Source organism: Triplophysa dalaica, chromosome 18 (genome assembly GCF_015846415.1).
Source record: "Triplophysa dalaica isolate WHDGS20190420 chromosome 18, ASM1584641v1, whole genome shotgun sequence".
Taxonomy (NCBI): domain Eukaryota; kingdom Metazoa; phylum Chordata; class Actinopteri; order Cypriniformes; family Nemacheilidae; genus Triplophysa; species Triplophysa dalaica.
In genome coordinates this window covers 9,702,607-9,719,890 of record NC_079559.1, presented here as the reverse complement: position 1 = coordinate 9,719,890, position 17,284 = coordinate 9,702,607, and the positions used below count along the sequence as shown (strand labels likewise).

The 17,284-nt window shown below is 39.1% G+C and overlaps 2 protein-coding genes across 4 annotated transcripts in view; both read left to right on the top strand.

Moving 5' to 3' along the window:
• kazna (kazrin, periplakin interacting protein a) overlaps positions 1-9,838 on the top strand; it is a 29,959-nt gene extending 20,121 nt beyond the window's left edge. For 2 of the 3 annotated variants that reach the window (XM_056772617.1, XM_056772619.1), the window contains 12 exons: positions 72-242; positions 404-487; positions 1,035-1,206; positions 1,298-1,482; positions 1,575-1,698; positions 4,656-4,861; positions 4,991-5,109; positions 6,793-7,024; positions 7,163-7,264; positions 7,349-7,515; positions 7,730-7,850; positions 8,534-9,838. In XM_056772617.1, the coding sequence (XP_056628595.1) occupies positions 72-242; positions 404-487; positions 1,035-1,206; positions 1,298-1,482; positions 1,575-1,698; positions 4,656-4,861; positions 4,991-5,109; positions 6,793-7,024; positions 7,163-7,264; positions 7,349-7,515; positions 7,730-7,850; positions 8,534-8,692 (1,842 nt within the window). In that variant the 3' untranslated portion in view covers positions 8,693-9,838. The remainder of the gene's footprint in view (positions 1-71; positions 243-403; positions 488-1,034; positions 1,207-1,297; positions 1,483-1,574; positions 1,699-4,655; positions 4,862-4,990; positions 5,110-6,792; positions 7,025-7,162; positions 7,265-7,348; positions 7,516-7,729; positions 7,851-8,533) is intronic. The other variant, XM_056772618.1, reaches the window with a different exon arrangement.
• Positions 9,839-10,326: 488 nt separating this feature from the next.
• Positions 10,327-14,507, top strand: tmem51a (transmembrane protein 51a). The gene is made up of 3 exons (XM_056772659.1): positions 10,327-10,486; positions 12,377-12,815; positions 12,899-14,507. Exons 2-3 carry the CDS (start codon positions 12,487-12,489, stop codon positions 13,296-13,298), a joined length of 729 nt encoding a protein of 242 aa, XP_056628637.1. The 5' UTR covers positions 10,327-10,486; positions 12,377-12,486; the 3' UTR covers positions 13,299-14,507.
• The last annotated feature ends 2,777 nt before the right edge of the window (positions 14,508-17,284 follow it).

Sequence of the window (17,284 nt, the reverse complement as noted above, 5' to 3'; positions counted from 1 at the left end):
CATATGTACAGAACTCTCCATGCACACAACCCGACTCGCGCGCATACACAAACGTCCTCTTTGTGTTTCAGGAGAGTGAAGATGCAGTGAGAGTCTTGGCGAGGGAGAAGGATTTGTTAGAGCGCGAAAAGTGGGACCTGCGTCGACAAACCAAAGAGTCCACGGAACACGCAAGTGCACTCCGCTCTGCACTGGACCTGAAAGAGAACCGGATCAAGGAGCTGGAGGCTGAACTAGCTATGGTGAGCAACAAACAAGCCACCCATCAATAAATCCTGAAGGAATAGATAGATTCAGAGATTCAAGATGTTTTCTCGGGTTTACTGTGTCTTTAAATATTCTACCAACAGAGGAGCTCAGAAACATCAGTGTTGACTTGAATGTGTGTGTGTTTCTTTAACAGATGAGTAACTTTATGGCTCAGAAACTAGAGAGCCGCGTGTTCGTTCGCTCTCCAGAAAGACCAGCCTCACCTAAAAATGTGTCGGTAAGATCATCCAGGCCTGTCACTCAACTCCAGGTCTCTCTTTGATTGGTTTAGAGTGTTGACTTTCCCTCCTGCACAATTTAGACAATGTGATTGGTTGCACAGCCGTTTTGTTTACATTGGAATCATCCAGTGCACTTAATGCGTATATGCAATGGAAAATGCATGTGCCTGTGTATGTATTTTTGTTTTCCTTGGTGCATGTTAGAACATTAAGGAGGAGAAACTGTTTTAAACAAATGATAATGGAGATGATTGCTTTGGGTGATGATGATGGTTGCGGTGTCCTCTTGGGCTCATTTTCTGGAACGACTTTGGTGGTATATGAGTTTAAGAAAGGCCCACATGGAATCTGGAGTCTTTTTCCACAGAACTCTGCAAACTCTGTGCGGGCGTATATATAACTTTACTCCACACGTACACTGAAACATTTGGAGCAATCATTCTGCACAGTACTACGTGTTCTTTTTTCTCGCACGTTTTACACTTGTTTACAATGACACCCGCTGAGAAACCCGATTGAATGAAATCTGTTTGTGTGTTCCAGGCAAAACAGTCTTTGGCTACTCTCACCAAGGATGTTCCTAAGCGACACTCGCTGGCCATGCCGACGGAGACAGTCGTCAACGGCAACCAGGAGTGGGCGATGCATGCAGAGCTTCCACTGACTGCGGCTATACGACAGAGTCAGCAGAACCTTTACTACTCAATGGACAGGGGTACATGCCAGCACACGCCCACATTATAATGAAGCACGTATGGACAGATGAGATATAGAAAAGTGAAATTTAAATGTTTCCTGTCTGCCAGTTTTAAAAGCACCGCTGTGTGTTTGCGACACGGACAGCATCGGCATGATGTCGTCAGCTGCAGCTCGTATCAGTCCCTGTCACTCCAAACAACCGTCCGTCATCTCTGACGCCCCTATGATGGAGGGAGAAAGATGCCCAACCCCGTCAGATTCTCCACGGCACAGAACACACTCTCTCTGCAACGTAAGGCACACATAGGGTGACTCTTCATGTGTGGAAAAACATGTCTCTGTGATCGATCACTTTAACTTGCTTATTCTTTTTTATCTCTGAAGTCTCTAGAGGATTTAGAGGAACAGAGACGCAGGAAGAAGAAGGAAAGGATGGGACTGGGCTCTCTGTCGCGGGTGTTCGGTCGAGGGAAGCAAAGGAAGTCCATGGATCCAACTCTGTTTGATGGTACTAACGCACCCGACTTCTACATTGAGGAGGATGCTGACTGGTGACACAACTGGGGGCCTTTGTGTGTGTGTGTGTGTGTGTGTGTATGTTCATGTGAGGTTCTCTATACCGTATCTCTGCCATTCTTTATGAGCACAAGCCGACTGTACTGCAGTGGATCTACCCTTGGTTGTGTGTGTTTGTGTGTGTGTAATATAGCACCCACTTTAGCATCTCACTAGAAACTTGAAGAACTCCTGAATGTGTAAATAACAGTCATTGTGCACTCAGTGCTTGAAACTGTTTTTTTAATCCTGGATGCCTTTTCTGTCATTTAACTCTCATTATCACCGCTGTTTTTAACGTATTACCGAATCTCTCCTGTAGGAAGCCAGCAGGCTGCTCGCCATCTTGGTGTGTTTGAAAAACACTGTGACCTAAAGATATTTATTCATTCAAGCACAAACTGCTGCACAGTGTGGTATTTAGATGACAGATGATGAAGTGACTTAGCAGTCCACTGCAAAATCTAAAAAAGTTCTTAAATAGGGTTTTTGTCTTGTTTTGCAGTTAATGTCTAGTAAACCGTAGAGAAGTCTTTAGAAGAAAATGCATTGACTTGCATAGACTAAAATTGCATAGGATAATTAAACATGATTAATTAGTATGTTTTGTCTTTAAACCCAAATCCGAAGAGAGAAAAACGTCAATTGTGGGTCACGAAGCAAGCTTCCTTTTGCTTTTATTTAAGGATGTGTTATACTGGAAAACGAGACACGACTACATATTGAGAAAATTATTTTTGTAGTGTGGCCTCCTGCCTTTTCAACAGGAGAGTTTGTAACCATCATTACGTACTAACTCAGACAAAATCAACATGGTAACTGATTTTAGGATGCCAGTTTGGACTGTTTGAAAATGCAAAACAGGTCTCAGATCATTATGGAAACTCCAGTTTAGTGTTTAAATAGCCTTCAAAGCCATTCTTGTCAATGAAATATTACTGTAACCTTTAAGAAAGCAGGGTATGACATAATGCTTCACCGTTGTTTCCCATGATGCTTCGCAATTGGGGACTGGATTACCTTTATTATACAGGGCCTTTCGCTTTCGCCATTAAACTTTGTAATTAGTCTTTTTTTATTTTTCTGAAATTAAAGCTAGCTATCATTCAGTGGCAGATAGATTATTACCATTGTGTACATTTCAATATTGCACTGATATTAAATGAAGAAATAAAGAGTTGTTTTCGGAGCATGTAGTGTGTTCTTTATCAGCTGGAGATGGAGAGATTTTGGTTTATTGACGGCTCTCTCTTTCCCCACTGTTTTGACTCAGGCTGGTGCTGAAAAGCATGGAACTCTAAATGGCATGGAAATGAAAGTGGTGATACGTTATATAACTACAGATTATTTTGAAATAAATGCAAAACCACCGAACAGTGTGTGGCTGAGTTCTTTGCTCTTTGTAATTCTGTGGTTTGGCTTGCCAACAGTGTTTATGGCTGCTTCATTTGCCGGTTGGTGCTCAGGTAGAATACTTTGTGTAATCACAATTAACACACTCATTACTAAACATCCTTAACTACACGGGAAATGTATCTGTGTTTGTGTTGTATGTGTCTGTCTGTGTTGAGGAGGATCAAGCAGAAAATGTCATCTTAGATGTTAAATCCTTTATACACTCTGCCTTTTTCATGCTTCCTTTGAGAGGAGATATGATGCTCTTTGAAACAATATCAGTCAAACTGTGCTATCAGAGATCATCATGCTTTGCACAACACAAGACTACAAGACAAAGCAAAGATTGTGTTTAATTTCATGTTTAGTTACAAATCTGCAATTAAAGGATACTGATAAAATAATTTGCAATTACAAATTCTATTTTAAATACTAGATACTTTAAATTGAACACATTTTTTATTACATTCTTCAATGCATTTTAAATCGATATGCTCATATTTCTCACCGTCAATCATGTTAGTTAGAACCTAAACATTAGCTGGTCTTTCCGACTCCTCTTTATCTATACAGTACATTAGTACATTGTTTTTGCCTGCACTGATATGCAAACCCAGTCCTGCTAATGATGCGCTACTAAAGAGAAAAGCCAATAAGATAGACTTTAATAAGCTGTTAACCGTAATCTTAATAAGTAAACTCTTTCTGGAGACTGTCCAGACATGCTCTTTATTTCTGTGCCAACATGTACAGTACGATCTGTCAACTGTCGCAGTAACAGTCTGTTTTGTTAGTCATTAATTCTTAACCTCTGGACCCTAACAGTTTAGGCAGAGACTGAGAAAGTGTGAAGTCTGTCAAGCACTGCCAAGAGCTCGGGGTCCCTTTATATACCAATTATGGACTCATAAGTTGATTTTCATTTTTAAAGATGGAGCATTGTGCCATCTACTGGTGGAATGATGTTTTGCCTTTAGTATCTGGCCATGCAGTTATAGTGTGAGGGATATTAAAGGGATGGTTCACCCATAATTCAAAATTCTGTTATATACATTAACCCTTATTTTTTTCAAAACACGTATTACTTTTTTGCCACCGTGGAACAAAAGAGAAGATATCTTAAGAAGTGTTTTTCGTCCATACATTGGAAGTCAAAGGGGGCAATTTTGTTTGGTTCATCAAAATATATATTTTTCCATGTGTTACGCAGAAAAGTCTAGATTAGTCTTTAACTATTTTGTGTTCATTCTAATACATTATAATGTAAATTGAAAAGGTTTGACTTCCATGACACCAATCCTCTTTAAATCTCTCTTGATTTTTTGTATAAAAAGTGCTTTATGTTGGCAGTCCAACTGCATACTTTTTTCTCTTTACCTTATACAAGTGACATATACATTTAAATACAGAAAGAAGTTTTTATACGGCATTGCAATTTCGCACATTACTTTCTGAACTGATTGTTATAAGCTGTATTCTTCCATTTTCAATATGCTGATGTTAACACCAATCTAGACTCTGACAGTGCAATAAGCCCCACCCGTCTCAGCGTGAGCCTATCGGAGTGCGAGGAACAGCTGGATCGCCTGCAACAGGTGGAGCTCGCACGGACTGTGCCCATGTCTCATTGGCGCGCCGGAACCGTGCAGGCGTGGCTCGAGGTGATCATGGCCATGCCGATGTACGTCCGGGCATGTGCAGATAACGTCAAGAGTGGGAAGGTAAATGTCATCTTTTGTCATTGAGCACAAATGTATACAAAACACTTGACTACGAGACGCAGAGTGAGGTGTAAATAAAACTTTGCTTATGAAAACATGGTAAACAATGATCCCTGTGTGTTTATTTAGGTTTTATTAGTATTAACTGACGAGGACCTGGAGTTTGTTTTGGGAATAAGCAATTCAATGCACCGCAGGAAACTGCGTCTGGCTGTTGAGGACTACAGGGGTGCAGAATCAGGGCGTGGGTGAGACACACTCTCAAGAACATTAGAGGACAGGGCATGTACTTAAAATCAAATCATTCAATGTTAAACTTTTCAGTTTAGTTCTTAGTTAAGTTAAGGAATAGTTCACCCACAAATGTACATTCTGTCATCAATGATCTACCCGCATGTTATTTCAACCCGGTATGACTTGTTATTACATGTTCCTGTATGGAAAAAAAAGACGATATTTTGAGAAGATTCTTAAATAGTTTTGTGTTCATACAATGAAAGTCAAAGTCAGGCAATCTTGTTTGGTTGCTTTCTTCAGCATGCATGTAAACAACAAGAGTATTTTCATGGGGGGTTCAATATGACATTTTATGTCAGTATGTCTGTTTTTAACTACTGCAGTATATCTTCTCTTAGCCTGCTTTTCCAGCAATGCATAGCAGGAATGTCCCTACGAATCACTGCCAATAACACTGCTTGGATGATCTGTTCTCCTTCCTATCTCGCTATAGCTTTTATGCGTCTTACATTTTTGACATTGCAGTTTTGTTGCTCTGGCCACATCTGCCATCCTCATGCCTCCCTGCAGCAGGGCTATGGCATGCTAGATTAACCCTTTGCATCTTTTATAGGGTTTTTGTCAGGAGAAAGGTCCTTCTAGTGCCCAAAGTTACATTTACATTTATGCATTTGGCAGACGCTTTTATCCAATTTCAAACATTTCATTATCATATACTGTACATTTTTACATAGATATTTGCAATCCCCTGGGATCGAACCACTGAGCTACAGGAAAGCTGTTGTTATTGTAATGGTGACGCGTCGCCCAGTCTCTGTTCTCTACACTATTCGTGTCCTATAGATCAGGGGTTCTCAACCATTTTGACTTCAAGTCCTCCCATTGTTTTCATCAATACTCAAAGGCCCCCCTCCCACTCACGAAAACTCATATTTTTTACCCTATAAAATATTTTAGAGCTTTTTTTTTCATTTACTAAAAAAATGTTTATTCATTATAAAAGTGGCCAAATCATAAGATATATATATATATTTTAAATGCATTTTATTGTTCATTTTGACTAATTTTAATAATCTTGAGGTCCCCTTAGAAGTCAGCCGGGGCTCCCTTGTGGGCCCCGGCCCCCCCGTTTGGAACCACTGCTATAGACCACCCCGCAGATTTTTTAAAGCCTTTCCAGTATATATATGACGTGTTATTGTAATTTTCTTTAAATTTCAGTATTTTAAAGAAGAGACATCTCTTTTTGTTGTTGGGTATATACAGTATAAACAAATAATAAAATGAATAAAATATGTCAAAATAAACGTCAGTTGACACACTTGTGTAAAATAAGTCTCAATCTCTAACTAAGCAGTGGCTAACTTGAGCCTTTTTATTTCCATCCTGTTAGACATCCTGTCAATTTCTTTATTTCCCTCCTGTTAGGCATCCGGTTAATTTTCTTGCCATTGTGTGAATAATCAAACTATAATTAATTAAGTTTGGGTGCTTGATTGCCTGACTTTGACCTAAGCATATTTCTGAAAACCTTTATACAACACAGACGTCATGTTCATGTTTCAATGTTACAAAATGACAGACGTCACAATACATAATGCATGCAGTATATAAGCAACGACCTTTACAACCTTCAAGCAGACACTTATTACGCTGTATTCTGTTATTTTGGATTGTGTTTGTGTGTGTTTCAGGCTTTCTAAAGCAGCTGATATGGATCATCACTGGGTAGCTCAAGCCTGGCTGACAGATGTGGGTCTTCCTCAGTACTCCCAGTTCTTTCACACTCACCTGGTGGATGGACGTCTCCTAAGTACACTCACACGAACAGACTTGGATAAGCATATGCACGTGTCTAAAAAAGCCCATCAGAGCAGCCTTCTGCTGGGAATACAGCTGCTACACACTCTCAACTTGGACAAAGAGGTATAACCACGCACACATAAAACAGAAAATCCCACCGGTTTTCCTGTAACAGCATGTTGGAAATTACCAGAGACAATATAAGCCCAGAGTGAAAATACACCCAAAACATAGCAACATTGTCATAATATTTTCTTACAGATTTTGCAGTACAGGCGAGCAGAGTGTGAGAATCAGAACACAGATTCAATGGTGTGGACTTGTCACCGTGTTGTCAAATGGATAAAGGAGATTGATCTAAAGGTACCAGAGAATGAGAGCAAAATGAAAGTGCATTGGTACATGGGCAAATACCGAAGGCAAAAGTGTGTTTGTATGTTCACTTAGGAATTCGCTGACAACCTTCAGAACAGTGGGGTTCATGGAGCTGTCATGGTGTTGGATTCCTCCTTCAACTCGGATACCATGGCAACAGCTTTATGTATTCCAAGCAGCAAGCACATGGTCCGTCATCACCTGAATGAGGAAATGGAGGCTCTTCTCAGTGCAGCCAGGTAAAACAGTGGGAAAGTGTCAGAGAGATAGATAGAGAGAGATAGAGAGAGAGGGGGGGGGGGTGCTAGTATTATACAAATACTAGCATATTTGTTTAAGAACACAGCAAATTTAAACATTTCTATGTACTCATGTTTTTTTTAACATATAGAATAAATATACGCCCAGTTGAACATATAAGTCTCTACAGATGTTGGTACTGTATTCTTTCAGGGCAGGACTTGATAAAGAAGTTGAACCATTGGGAACTCCGCCCACACTACGACGGCAAAGTTCCTTAAGCAGCTCCTCGGCAAGTTGCCATGAGGATCAACAGTCTTTAAGGAGGGTGAAGGTAGACACTTTCAGAGCTGCCAAAACTGCATTCTTATTCATTTGTGTAAAAATCATTGTACTTTAAGGTAAAAAAACTAAAAGTTGAATTATTATTTAGATTGTAAGTTGTCTTTAATTTGCAAAGACATATGTCAGTGCCAAAGTCAATCTTTAAATATACTAGTTTTTAGAAAGTACTTAAAGAAGCAGGCCTAGTCCTGGCTTAAACTAAGCCCTGAGTCTGCAAAACAGGGCCTTAAAATGTTTTAAAATTACTTTAGTATTTAAATATATATAGAACACTTAAAAAAAAATACACTAGTCAAAAATGACTCCGTACCAGTGTTTACATCTTGCGAAGTGGTCTATATATTGTGGTAGTAATTCATAAAAAGTTTCTATCTAATTTTTGATAATCATTATAGTATCAATATAATCATTACAGCATGCTAACTGTAATACATATCACATTTATTGTATCAAAGTAATATCTAGTGAGAATGTGTGCATCGCAAAGGAAAAAGACATTAACATGTCAAAAAATATAACAGAGAACAGTAATCGAACAATGCAAAATGAAGTTTCTTCATGTGATGCTTTCAGTAACAATTCACCTTCACAGAGTGATAATTTCAGAAGATATAGCTTTTGAAAGTCATGGATCCAATGAATTAATCCGATGGATTTGTTTCCTTCATACAGCAGCAGCTGGGTCTCAGTCCAAAGAATCTCACTGGACGGAAGATCAGTCACCAAAATCGGTCAGGCTCATTTCCAAGGAATGGACTTCAGGAAATGTCACTACAGAAAGACCGATGCCCAGTTCGACATTTTTCTGCTGCTGAGCTCACTAATGTATGAGTTCTTTTGCTGACAAAACACATCTAAAGAATTCCAGAACTGTGTTTTTCAAATGCTGGGATTTCTTTATCAAAGCAAATCTTGACGAAATCTCAATGAAGATTCACATTTCAAAAACAGACTGTTAAGCTGTCTTTGGATATCACAGAATCAAAAGAGCACATGCAGACCAAACATTTATTTACATGTTAAGATGAAACTGACTAACAATTATGGGAACTGTATAATCACGGGTTATTTGGGAGAAAGGTTGGTATTTTTTGTGTATTTGCATTCAGTTTATGACAGATAACTCACAGTATAGTAGATGGAAAGGAAGTGCGTATGAAACCACAAGAATTTGTGGAACTCAAAGGCCTGGTTTCACAGACACAGCATAGTTTAAATCAGGACTATGCCTAAATTGAATTAAGATATTCATGTCGCCTTACTAATAATCCCTTAGAAGAATACATTACTCGTCTGGGGACAAAACAATGGCACTGATTAATTTTAAGATATTTCTGGGAAAGTTATGTTCAGTTAAGTCACACATTAATTTTGGTCAGGGACTAGCCTTAAGACTTGACTGTGAAACCGGCTCATAATGTTCGTCACTTTTAAACTGATGTTTCATTCTATAACACAAAGTATAGTTTTTCAGGCAACGTTTTTGTTTTTTGTTTGTTCATTGTTGTGTTGCTGTCGAGTTACAGTATCTGTGTATTTCTAGAACGATCTCCTGCAATGTCTACCATTTCCCACAAAGGATTAATCCATTATTTTATCGTTCTGAGAAGGATGCGTAAGAATGTGTAAAACAGACCAGCACTCCTTGTTCTGCGTACTATTAAAAAAGTTGTCTCAACTTTAACAGTCACAGTGTTGCCTAATGCCTACTGTAAATGGTGGACCTTTGTACAGTACCATTACCAGATTTCCAGCTCCCCATAAAGTGGTTAAATATTGTTGAGCGTTAGTTCTGCTCTAGGAATTAATGCATTTGAATAAATTATGACTAAAATAGTCGTGTGAGTGATTTAACATCCAACTCTCTTTACACAGTGGTGTGATTTAAACTGGGGATTCAATATACCGGTATTGTAAATATTTGTGGTATTAAAAGCCTTTTATTGTTATCATGTCACAATAGTCACAAACATTATCTCCGCCTCCATACACCTGCATTTCAAATGTGATTCATTGACTAAATTAAAGATGAATTTCACTGATGAAATCTTTTATTTCTTTAAAAAAAACATTATCACAATCGTTTGGCCACGATTACCTTGTTGTGATAAATCAGATATTTCTACAGCATATAAACACCTACAGTGCAACATTATATGGGAGGTCTGCAGGAACACAAATTTGTGTTATGACAAGTAACACATCTACAGTCTTTCTAAAACAAATCTATAATTCTGATATAGGAAGGAAGTTTTTATAAATATATTTGGATCATGTTGTCTCTGGAATTTCTTTATTAATTCTGGAAGAAAGAATTGTTTAATTAAATTGCAAAACCTGTTTCAACCATTAAGATGCGATCCTCAAGACAGCGTCGAAACTTTTACCCCTCACATGGGCGGGGCAGTTAAGAGAGCCCGAATGGGTCTGTTAAAGGGTTAAATCTGGACTGTTGAGGCAGGAAGATGTTCTTGTCTTAGTGAAATCTCAAGGCCAGTCCACTTGTGAGGAATTCGATTGGTTTCTTTAAGGAATGTACCAAACGCTGCAGTATTATCGGACTGCGTGTGATCTCTTTCATGCGGCATTTTATCGCTGTGGATCTTCAAATCAAAACTTTTCATGGTAAGACTGATCCAGCGAAGTTTGACTCGTTTTCCTGAAACGTTTGTTACTGTTTACATGATTTCGCGCTGTTATTAAACCTGCGACTCCTGTGCAACTTTTTTATAAATATTAATTCATTGTGATGTTGATGATGGATATGTTTCGAGCTGGAAGTTTCGTAGCTTTCCATTGCAAAATGTGTTTTTTTTTAGATTAATACTTCTGCTATTTCTGCCTTCGGTGTGTAACGGGGACGCATAGTTTTTTTAGACAAATGCGTTTATGTATTTAAAGTTGTTTAACGTACGTGAAGAAAATTAACTCTTTGAGTAAGAGAGACATTTCTCGAAGTTTCCGTAGACATGTTTTTTTGCGAATAGTCATAGTTTATACATTTTATAGTTGTAAGTGAGTGTACGTGTGTGGGCGTGCGTATGTGTTTGCGTGCGTGCGTGCGTGCGTGTGTACGTCCTGGTAAACCCAACTTAAGTACCTGTTGACCTTGTGGGGACATTTCCTGGTCCCCTTGAGGAAAAAAACTTCTTAAACAACTTTTCGTGCATAAATGTCCATTTACTTTTTTGGTGAGCCTTTAGTGTTAATAATAAACATAGTATACTTATTTGAAAAATATACAAACATGTTCAAAAGTGTCATAATTAGGGGAAGGAGATAAAAGAAACCCTTAGGCCTGTATAAAAACTAGAGATGCACCGAGATATCGGCCAATAATCGGTATCGGTATTACTAATCGGTATCGGTTGAAATCTTATTTTCACGTCATCTGCCGTTTTTAAATCTTCAGATTTGGTTTCGCCAGATATCGCTCTGAATAATCAGCTATCCGTTGAGAAATTTTGTAACGTTGCATCTCTAAGAAAAACAATAGATGACTGTGTACCCACAAAACCTATGTGTGTCCAGGCTTATCTATCATTGTGGGGACGTGTATGATGGTTGTTTGTATTTATACACGGTGCATAAAAACAAACGATGATTTTAAGATGCTGCTTTTTTCTCAAGTGGCTCATTTTCTCAAGTGGCTCAACTTTTCTATAAAGGAAATTCCTGCCACTCCCCAGCATCTCTTTCCATCGTGCTTAGACGTGCTCAATAAATATCTTGTTCTGTACACAATATAACCCCACATACTTTCTAAATAACATGCAAAGACATTACATTCAACAAGTAAAACCTAAAGAAACTCTAGAGTTTAAGATTTTTCTGACTACAGTAGCTGAAATTATGCCTGCCAATGTAGATATGCTTTGACAAGACACCCAGAGCGTATGTGTAACTGCCCACATTTTCCCAAACACAGTTCTGTATGAGTCACTCTAAGGAAACAGATGCCTTATTAAAGCACCTGGTTGTACAAGCGCTTTCAGGCCATTTACACTGATCTGAGACCTGGACCTGCTGTTATTGTCCTACTAAGAAATGATAAAGGCGTGGTATCCTGACCTGCATGTAGAGACACACCAATACCAGGAGCTGTGTAGGCATGACACAGCAAGGCATGATGTGTGTTTGTTTTTAATTCCTACTCAACAATAACACATTGTCAGATCAGACTGCTTTTGGGCTGCTTGCTCTTTCATGTAAAACCTGAAAGCAGATGAAATTTCACCAAACTCAGCGGTGAACTCCCTCACTTCACTCTTGAATCAAACTCTTTCATACTCATGCACCTGTAACTAAAGCTTGGCCGGATGTGCACCTGCCTAATCTCACGGCAGGACGTTGGGCAAGTCTGACACGATGTGTGTAGGCAGTAAATATGCTTTGAAAAACCTTATCACTTACGCACCTGGTGAATTTTCTCATAAGTGGAAGGAGTGACAGGTTCAAAGTCACTATAACTATTATCTTGGTCTGATGCCTTTACTGTGTTCTTCCTTCTCACAGACTTGAAAGAACGAGTCAAAAGGACTTTCATTTAAACTCGAAGAAGTATCGGCAGCTGCTGAAACCGAGAGCGTGACAGCAGGAGGTTCAAGCTGGTGAGGTTCGGAAGTATGTCCTACAGTGATCAGACTCCACCCAGCACCAGCAGAACCAGCAACACGAACTCTGGGGCTCAATATGCTACCGCCGCTCTGGGCGTAGGTCTCATTGCTCTGGGGATTGTCATGCTTGTGTGGAGCGTGGTGCCATCGGGGTCGGGAAGTAACAGCTCCAAACCGGAGTCTGGTCCATTTCGGAACACCTCGTCTGTTTCATTTGTGCTGACGGGCGGAGGCATGGTGTTACTTCTGCTGTCTGTGTGTTTGAGTTTACGGAACAAACAGCGAGCGGCCAGGGGGCAGGTCGGCAGCACACCCGCAAATGCCCAGGAGGGGGCTACGTGAGTACAAGCTTAAATACTCACCCGCGTGCATGAGCTAATATGCATTTTAAGTCCGTTTCATTTTTGATCTGGGTCTCTAGGCAGGAGCAGTTAGCTCAGAGTTACATGGTCCCCAGTTACGAGGAGGTGGTCGAGAGTGGCATGTACCCCATCACTCAATCCTCCGTGCGGCACAACAGCGCCACCCAGCTGCCAGCCTATGAGGAGCTGGTTGAAAATCAACAAGTCGAGGATGGTTCGAACCCAACGCGCAGGCACTCATCTCAAACCGAACCCAGTGCCGGAGTGGAAAGACGCAAAAACAGCCGTCCTGGTCGCAAGCTGATTCCCCTCAAGCTCAGACGCATCAAGTCTGAGAACCTGAGAAGGAAGAGTTTAAGCGATGCCCCACAGAGCTTTGTTTTCACCATCGAACCCCTCACGCCACCCCCGCAGTATGACACTGAGCCCATCCCACTACCACCAGAAACACAACAGTGACGGTTTACACTAACACGGTTTGGTGAAGTGTGTCTACCTCCTTTATGAAATCCTCCTGCACTGAGTTGCGATGTCTCAACTTCTCTAGAGTCGAGGAACAGTCAGCGATGCAAAAGATCATGGGACAGCAGTAAGGGTAACAACTCTGTGGTAATGCGTTCCCATATAACATTATGTATTCCTATTTTGGTTGTACTCTTTCTGTAAGTGAACCCAGCAGCTGAGAAAGCTGATCGAAAGAACACTGATGGCGATCCACACATTTAAACCAAACTGGATTTAAAAAAGTTTACTGAAAAACTGGTGGTATTGCCATTAAACGTGAAACTGAGCATCCAAGCTGTACAAACCTTGATTTCACTGGATGTCCTCAAACATTTTCAAAGAGACTTAACTGTGAGTCACATTAGCACTTGCGTTATTGCACAAAAGAATGTGTGTTTGTGTGTGTTCTGGGGGGATGAGTTCACATTTTTTTTGTACTTAAATTTATTGTTTGTATTGGTTTGTTTTGGCCTTAGACGTGTGTGTGTGAAAGTACGATTGTTGTTATTCTGGACCTTGTTGCCAGAGTGAAAGACTGTGAGATCATCAGAATGATTATCTCTTACGACACAGAGATGCTCTTTGACCCTGCAGCTGCGTTTTGTATCACTCTTACAAACACACATCCCTCTTTCACTAACTTCCATGCACAAACACTTGGTCTTTTCATCCCTCTGTTTTGTTGCTGAAAACATCTAGATGATTTGTATGATGAGAACTGTGTTTATTTATCCAGTATGATTCGAGCACTACATCATCTGTCTTCACTGCTCCAAACACTCCTCAATATCCACGCCCATATTAAGACACATCTGGTTATAGCTGAGAACAGAGTCTGGATTTTCTAATGAGACTGCAGGAAAAAAATATGCAAAATGTTGCTGAATCTCATGTGCAATTAATTGATCTGATGTATGTTTCTTGTGCTGATTTATTATATTTTCTAGTTTTGTATTTCCTGTTGTAATCTAGTGTTGAATAGTCAAAAAAGTTAGCAATTTAGATGTTATTTATCTCCATTATCCTAAATTATTTGCGTTAGGAGGAACGGTTATTGTATTGAAAAACCGAGAGAGGTCTATATCCAGAACATTTCGTCAATTATGTTGCTAAAAAAATGAAAATGTTAACGATCATTTTAGTAATAAAGTTTGTTGACTGATACAGTAGTTGTGCAACTCATTTCACAGATCGTGTTACAAAAGAATAATAAAATAAATACCGTACATTCTAACATTGGGATTGTACATGTGTAATGATACTTTGAATACATATTGAATGTGGTGTCTAGATCTAAACATTTTTGTATTGACATATCTTGAAATACATCACTGCAATTGTTTTATAAAACTAATTTAACAAAACTCTAGTCCTGGTTTAAACTAATCCCTTTCCAGGACACATCATGTCACATATTGGGAAAATCCGGTTGCTCCACCTAGTGGTACAACAATGTAAACGTATACAGACACCAGATGCATGACTGCACACATCAACAACAGCTGACAAAAAGTGCGGTGAGACATCATAGAAGTTGATCTATTTCACTGCAGTTTCAAGACTTAAACAAAAAATATTTAAACGATTATTTACGTTTTTCTACACATTTGTTTGAAAATGAACTCTGTAAACAAAGAAGCAGAAACTTGCCACACGTCACATGTCAACCAAGAACTGTTTACCTGCTAAGAGTTTTTCATGCAAGCTAATTTGTGTCTATACTAATCTACTGTAAATATTAGCACAAGCATATTTCACTTCTACTTTATTTGAATATGAGAGTTCACTGGTGTGTAGTACGTTGTTTTCTCTAATAATACAGAGGTCACACCAGGCCTGCACACCGGGCTCATCTTTGGTTTTACTCGTTTAATTATTTGAGTTGAGTGGCAGAAACAGGTTAAGCTAAATTGTTATCAAACGTTGAACTTATTCAAGTAAAATTCAAGAAATTGTGCAACGCCAATTCAACCAATAATATGAAATTGATTTCCATTTTCTTATAGGTCATAAGTTCAGAACAATTTCTCAAGCTGCATGTGTGATGCTTTCGATGAAACTTGCAGTAGATGCTGGTGGTTGTTAAAGAGATTGTTCATACCAGAAATACAAATTCTTTTAACATTCACTCATCCTGTTGTCATTTTCAAACCTGTATTACTTTCTCTTGAAGATCAAACAATAACGTTGACAACCAAACACAAGCAATACAAGCATAGAAAACACATTGATAGTTCACCCAAAAACGAAAATTCTGTCATCATGTACTCACCCTTGTGTAATTTCATACCTATGTGAATTATTTTGTTCTGTTCTGTTGAACTCAAAGAAAGATATTTGTAAAAATGTTAGTGAGTTCTGGGACATCATCCACTACCACAGTAGGAAAACAATATTTTGTATTCTTTGTTCTGTTGAACACAAACTGAGATAATTTGAAGAATTTGGGAAAGCTAACAGTTCCCGGGCACCTTTGACTACCATTGAATTTGGAACTATGGAAGTCATTGATGTCCCAGAACTGAAAATTGCAAACATTCTTCCAAATATCTTTCTCTGCGTTCATCAGAACACAATATTTTTTACAGGTATGAAATTACACAAGGATGAGTAGCCTAAAGGATGACATAATTTTCCTTTTTTGCTGAAATGTCCCTTTAAAGGTCCAGTGTATGAAATGTAGCGGCATCTAGCGGAGAGGTTACGAATTGTAACCAACGGCTCACTCCACCCGTCCCTTTCGTAGCACTACGGCGGCTGACACAGATATTGTCACGTTCATGCTTCTGTGATGAATAAGAATTAGTATTTATGTAACATGCTCTGTAGAGCAGTTTAGGGCTACTATAGAAACAACATGGTGAATAACATTTACATTAAGTCATTTAGCAGACACTTTTATCCAAAGCGACTTACAAGTTAGGACAACAAAAAGCAAAAGAGCAATAAAAACATGTCTCACAAATCCTACTACAGTGTACAGAGCCAAGTTTAGTTTATCTAAGCTTAAATAAGCATGCAAGGTGACCCACAGTGTATGTAGATAGAAATAGCTCATTCTAAGGTAATGTAAGGTCTTTATACACTTCTGAAGACAGTATGTTATTTTGTATTTCTGTCAATAGATTCTTCAAAAATTTCACACTGACTGGGCCTTGAAGTGGCTTCCTTGTCACACAAGTTTCTTGTTTTAAGCAACAGTGTAACAACTACCCTTGAAACATGACCCAATATACTGATTAGAAAAACATGTTTGTATGGCTTGAATGCACTGCAGTTTTCTTTAAAGACATGCGCCAGATGTCTAAAAAAAGCCTCAATATGTGATGTATCATTCATCCAGTAGATGGCAGTGCATTATTACAACAGCAATACTGCAAATGGAATTGATGTGTGGTGTGACACTGGTCACTTTTAATCCCTTTTCCTGTAAGAAACAAATGCTATTGTGTGCCTCTGTCTCCCGGCTGGGCAAAAACTTCTATAAATGAAAAAAGAAAAAAGACCGGGGGAGGAAGTGAAAGACAGTACTGCATTGTGACATGTTCAACACTGTGGGGGTAGAATGTTTTGTCCTTTTACTTGCTGTCACCCATTCTTTAGTGTTAGCTCACTTGTTTAAGTCAGTGTGTGTTTGTAAGATGGTGTGAGGTCATACTGTGTGAGATATAAGCTGCTGAGGGGAATTCAGACATACTGACCAACACTGTGGGCAGTGAAAGACTCTCTCTCCCCTCTCTCTCTCTCTCTCTCTCTCCCTTTTTAGGTCCCTAAAGAGCATAAAGAGCTGTTGTAAGTACTGTAATGTGCTCAGCATGATTGTTAGAAAGCAAAACCACACACATGCAGGGAAACTAAGTTACAGGATCAATTTAATATCTGCAGCACACATTTAAGAAACTGCAAGACATGCGATATAAAAGTAAATGTTCACATTATGT

What these genes read in the sequence shown, in the direction of transcription:
- tmem51a (XM_056772659.1), top strand. Translation starts at nt 12,487, where the DNA reads ATGTCCTACAGTGATCAGACTCCACCCAGCACCAGCAGAACCAGCAAC. An exon ending in AATGCCCAGGAGGGGGCTAC is followed by an intron (nt 12,816 to 12,898) that starts GTGAGTACAAGC and finishes CTGGGTCTCTAG; the next exon opens with GCAGGAGCAGTTAGCTCAGA.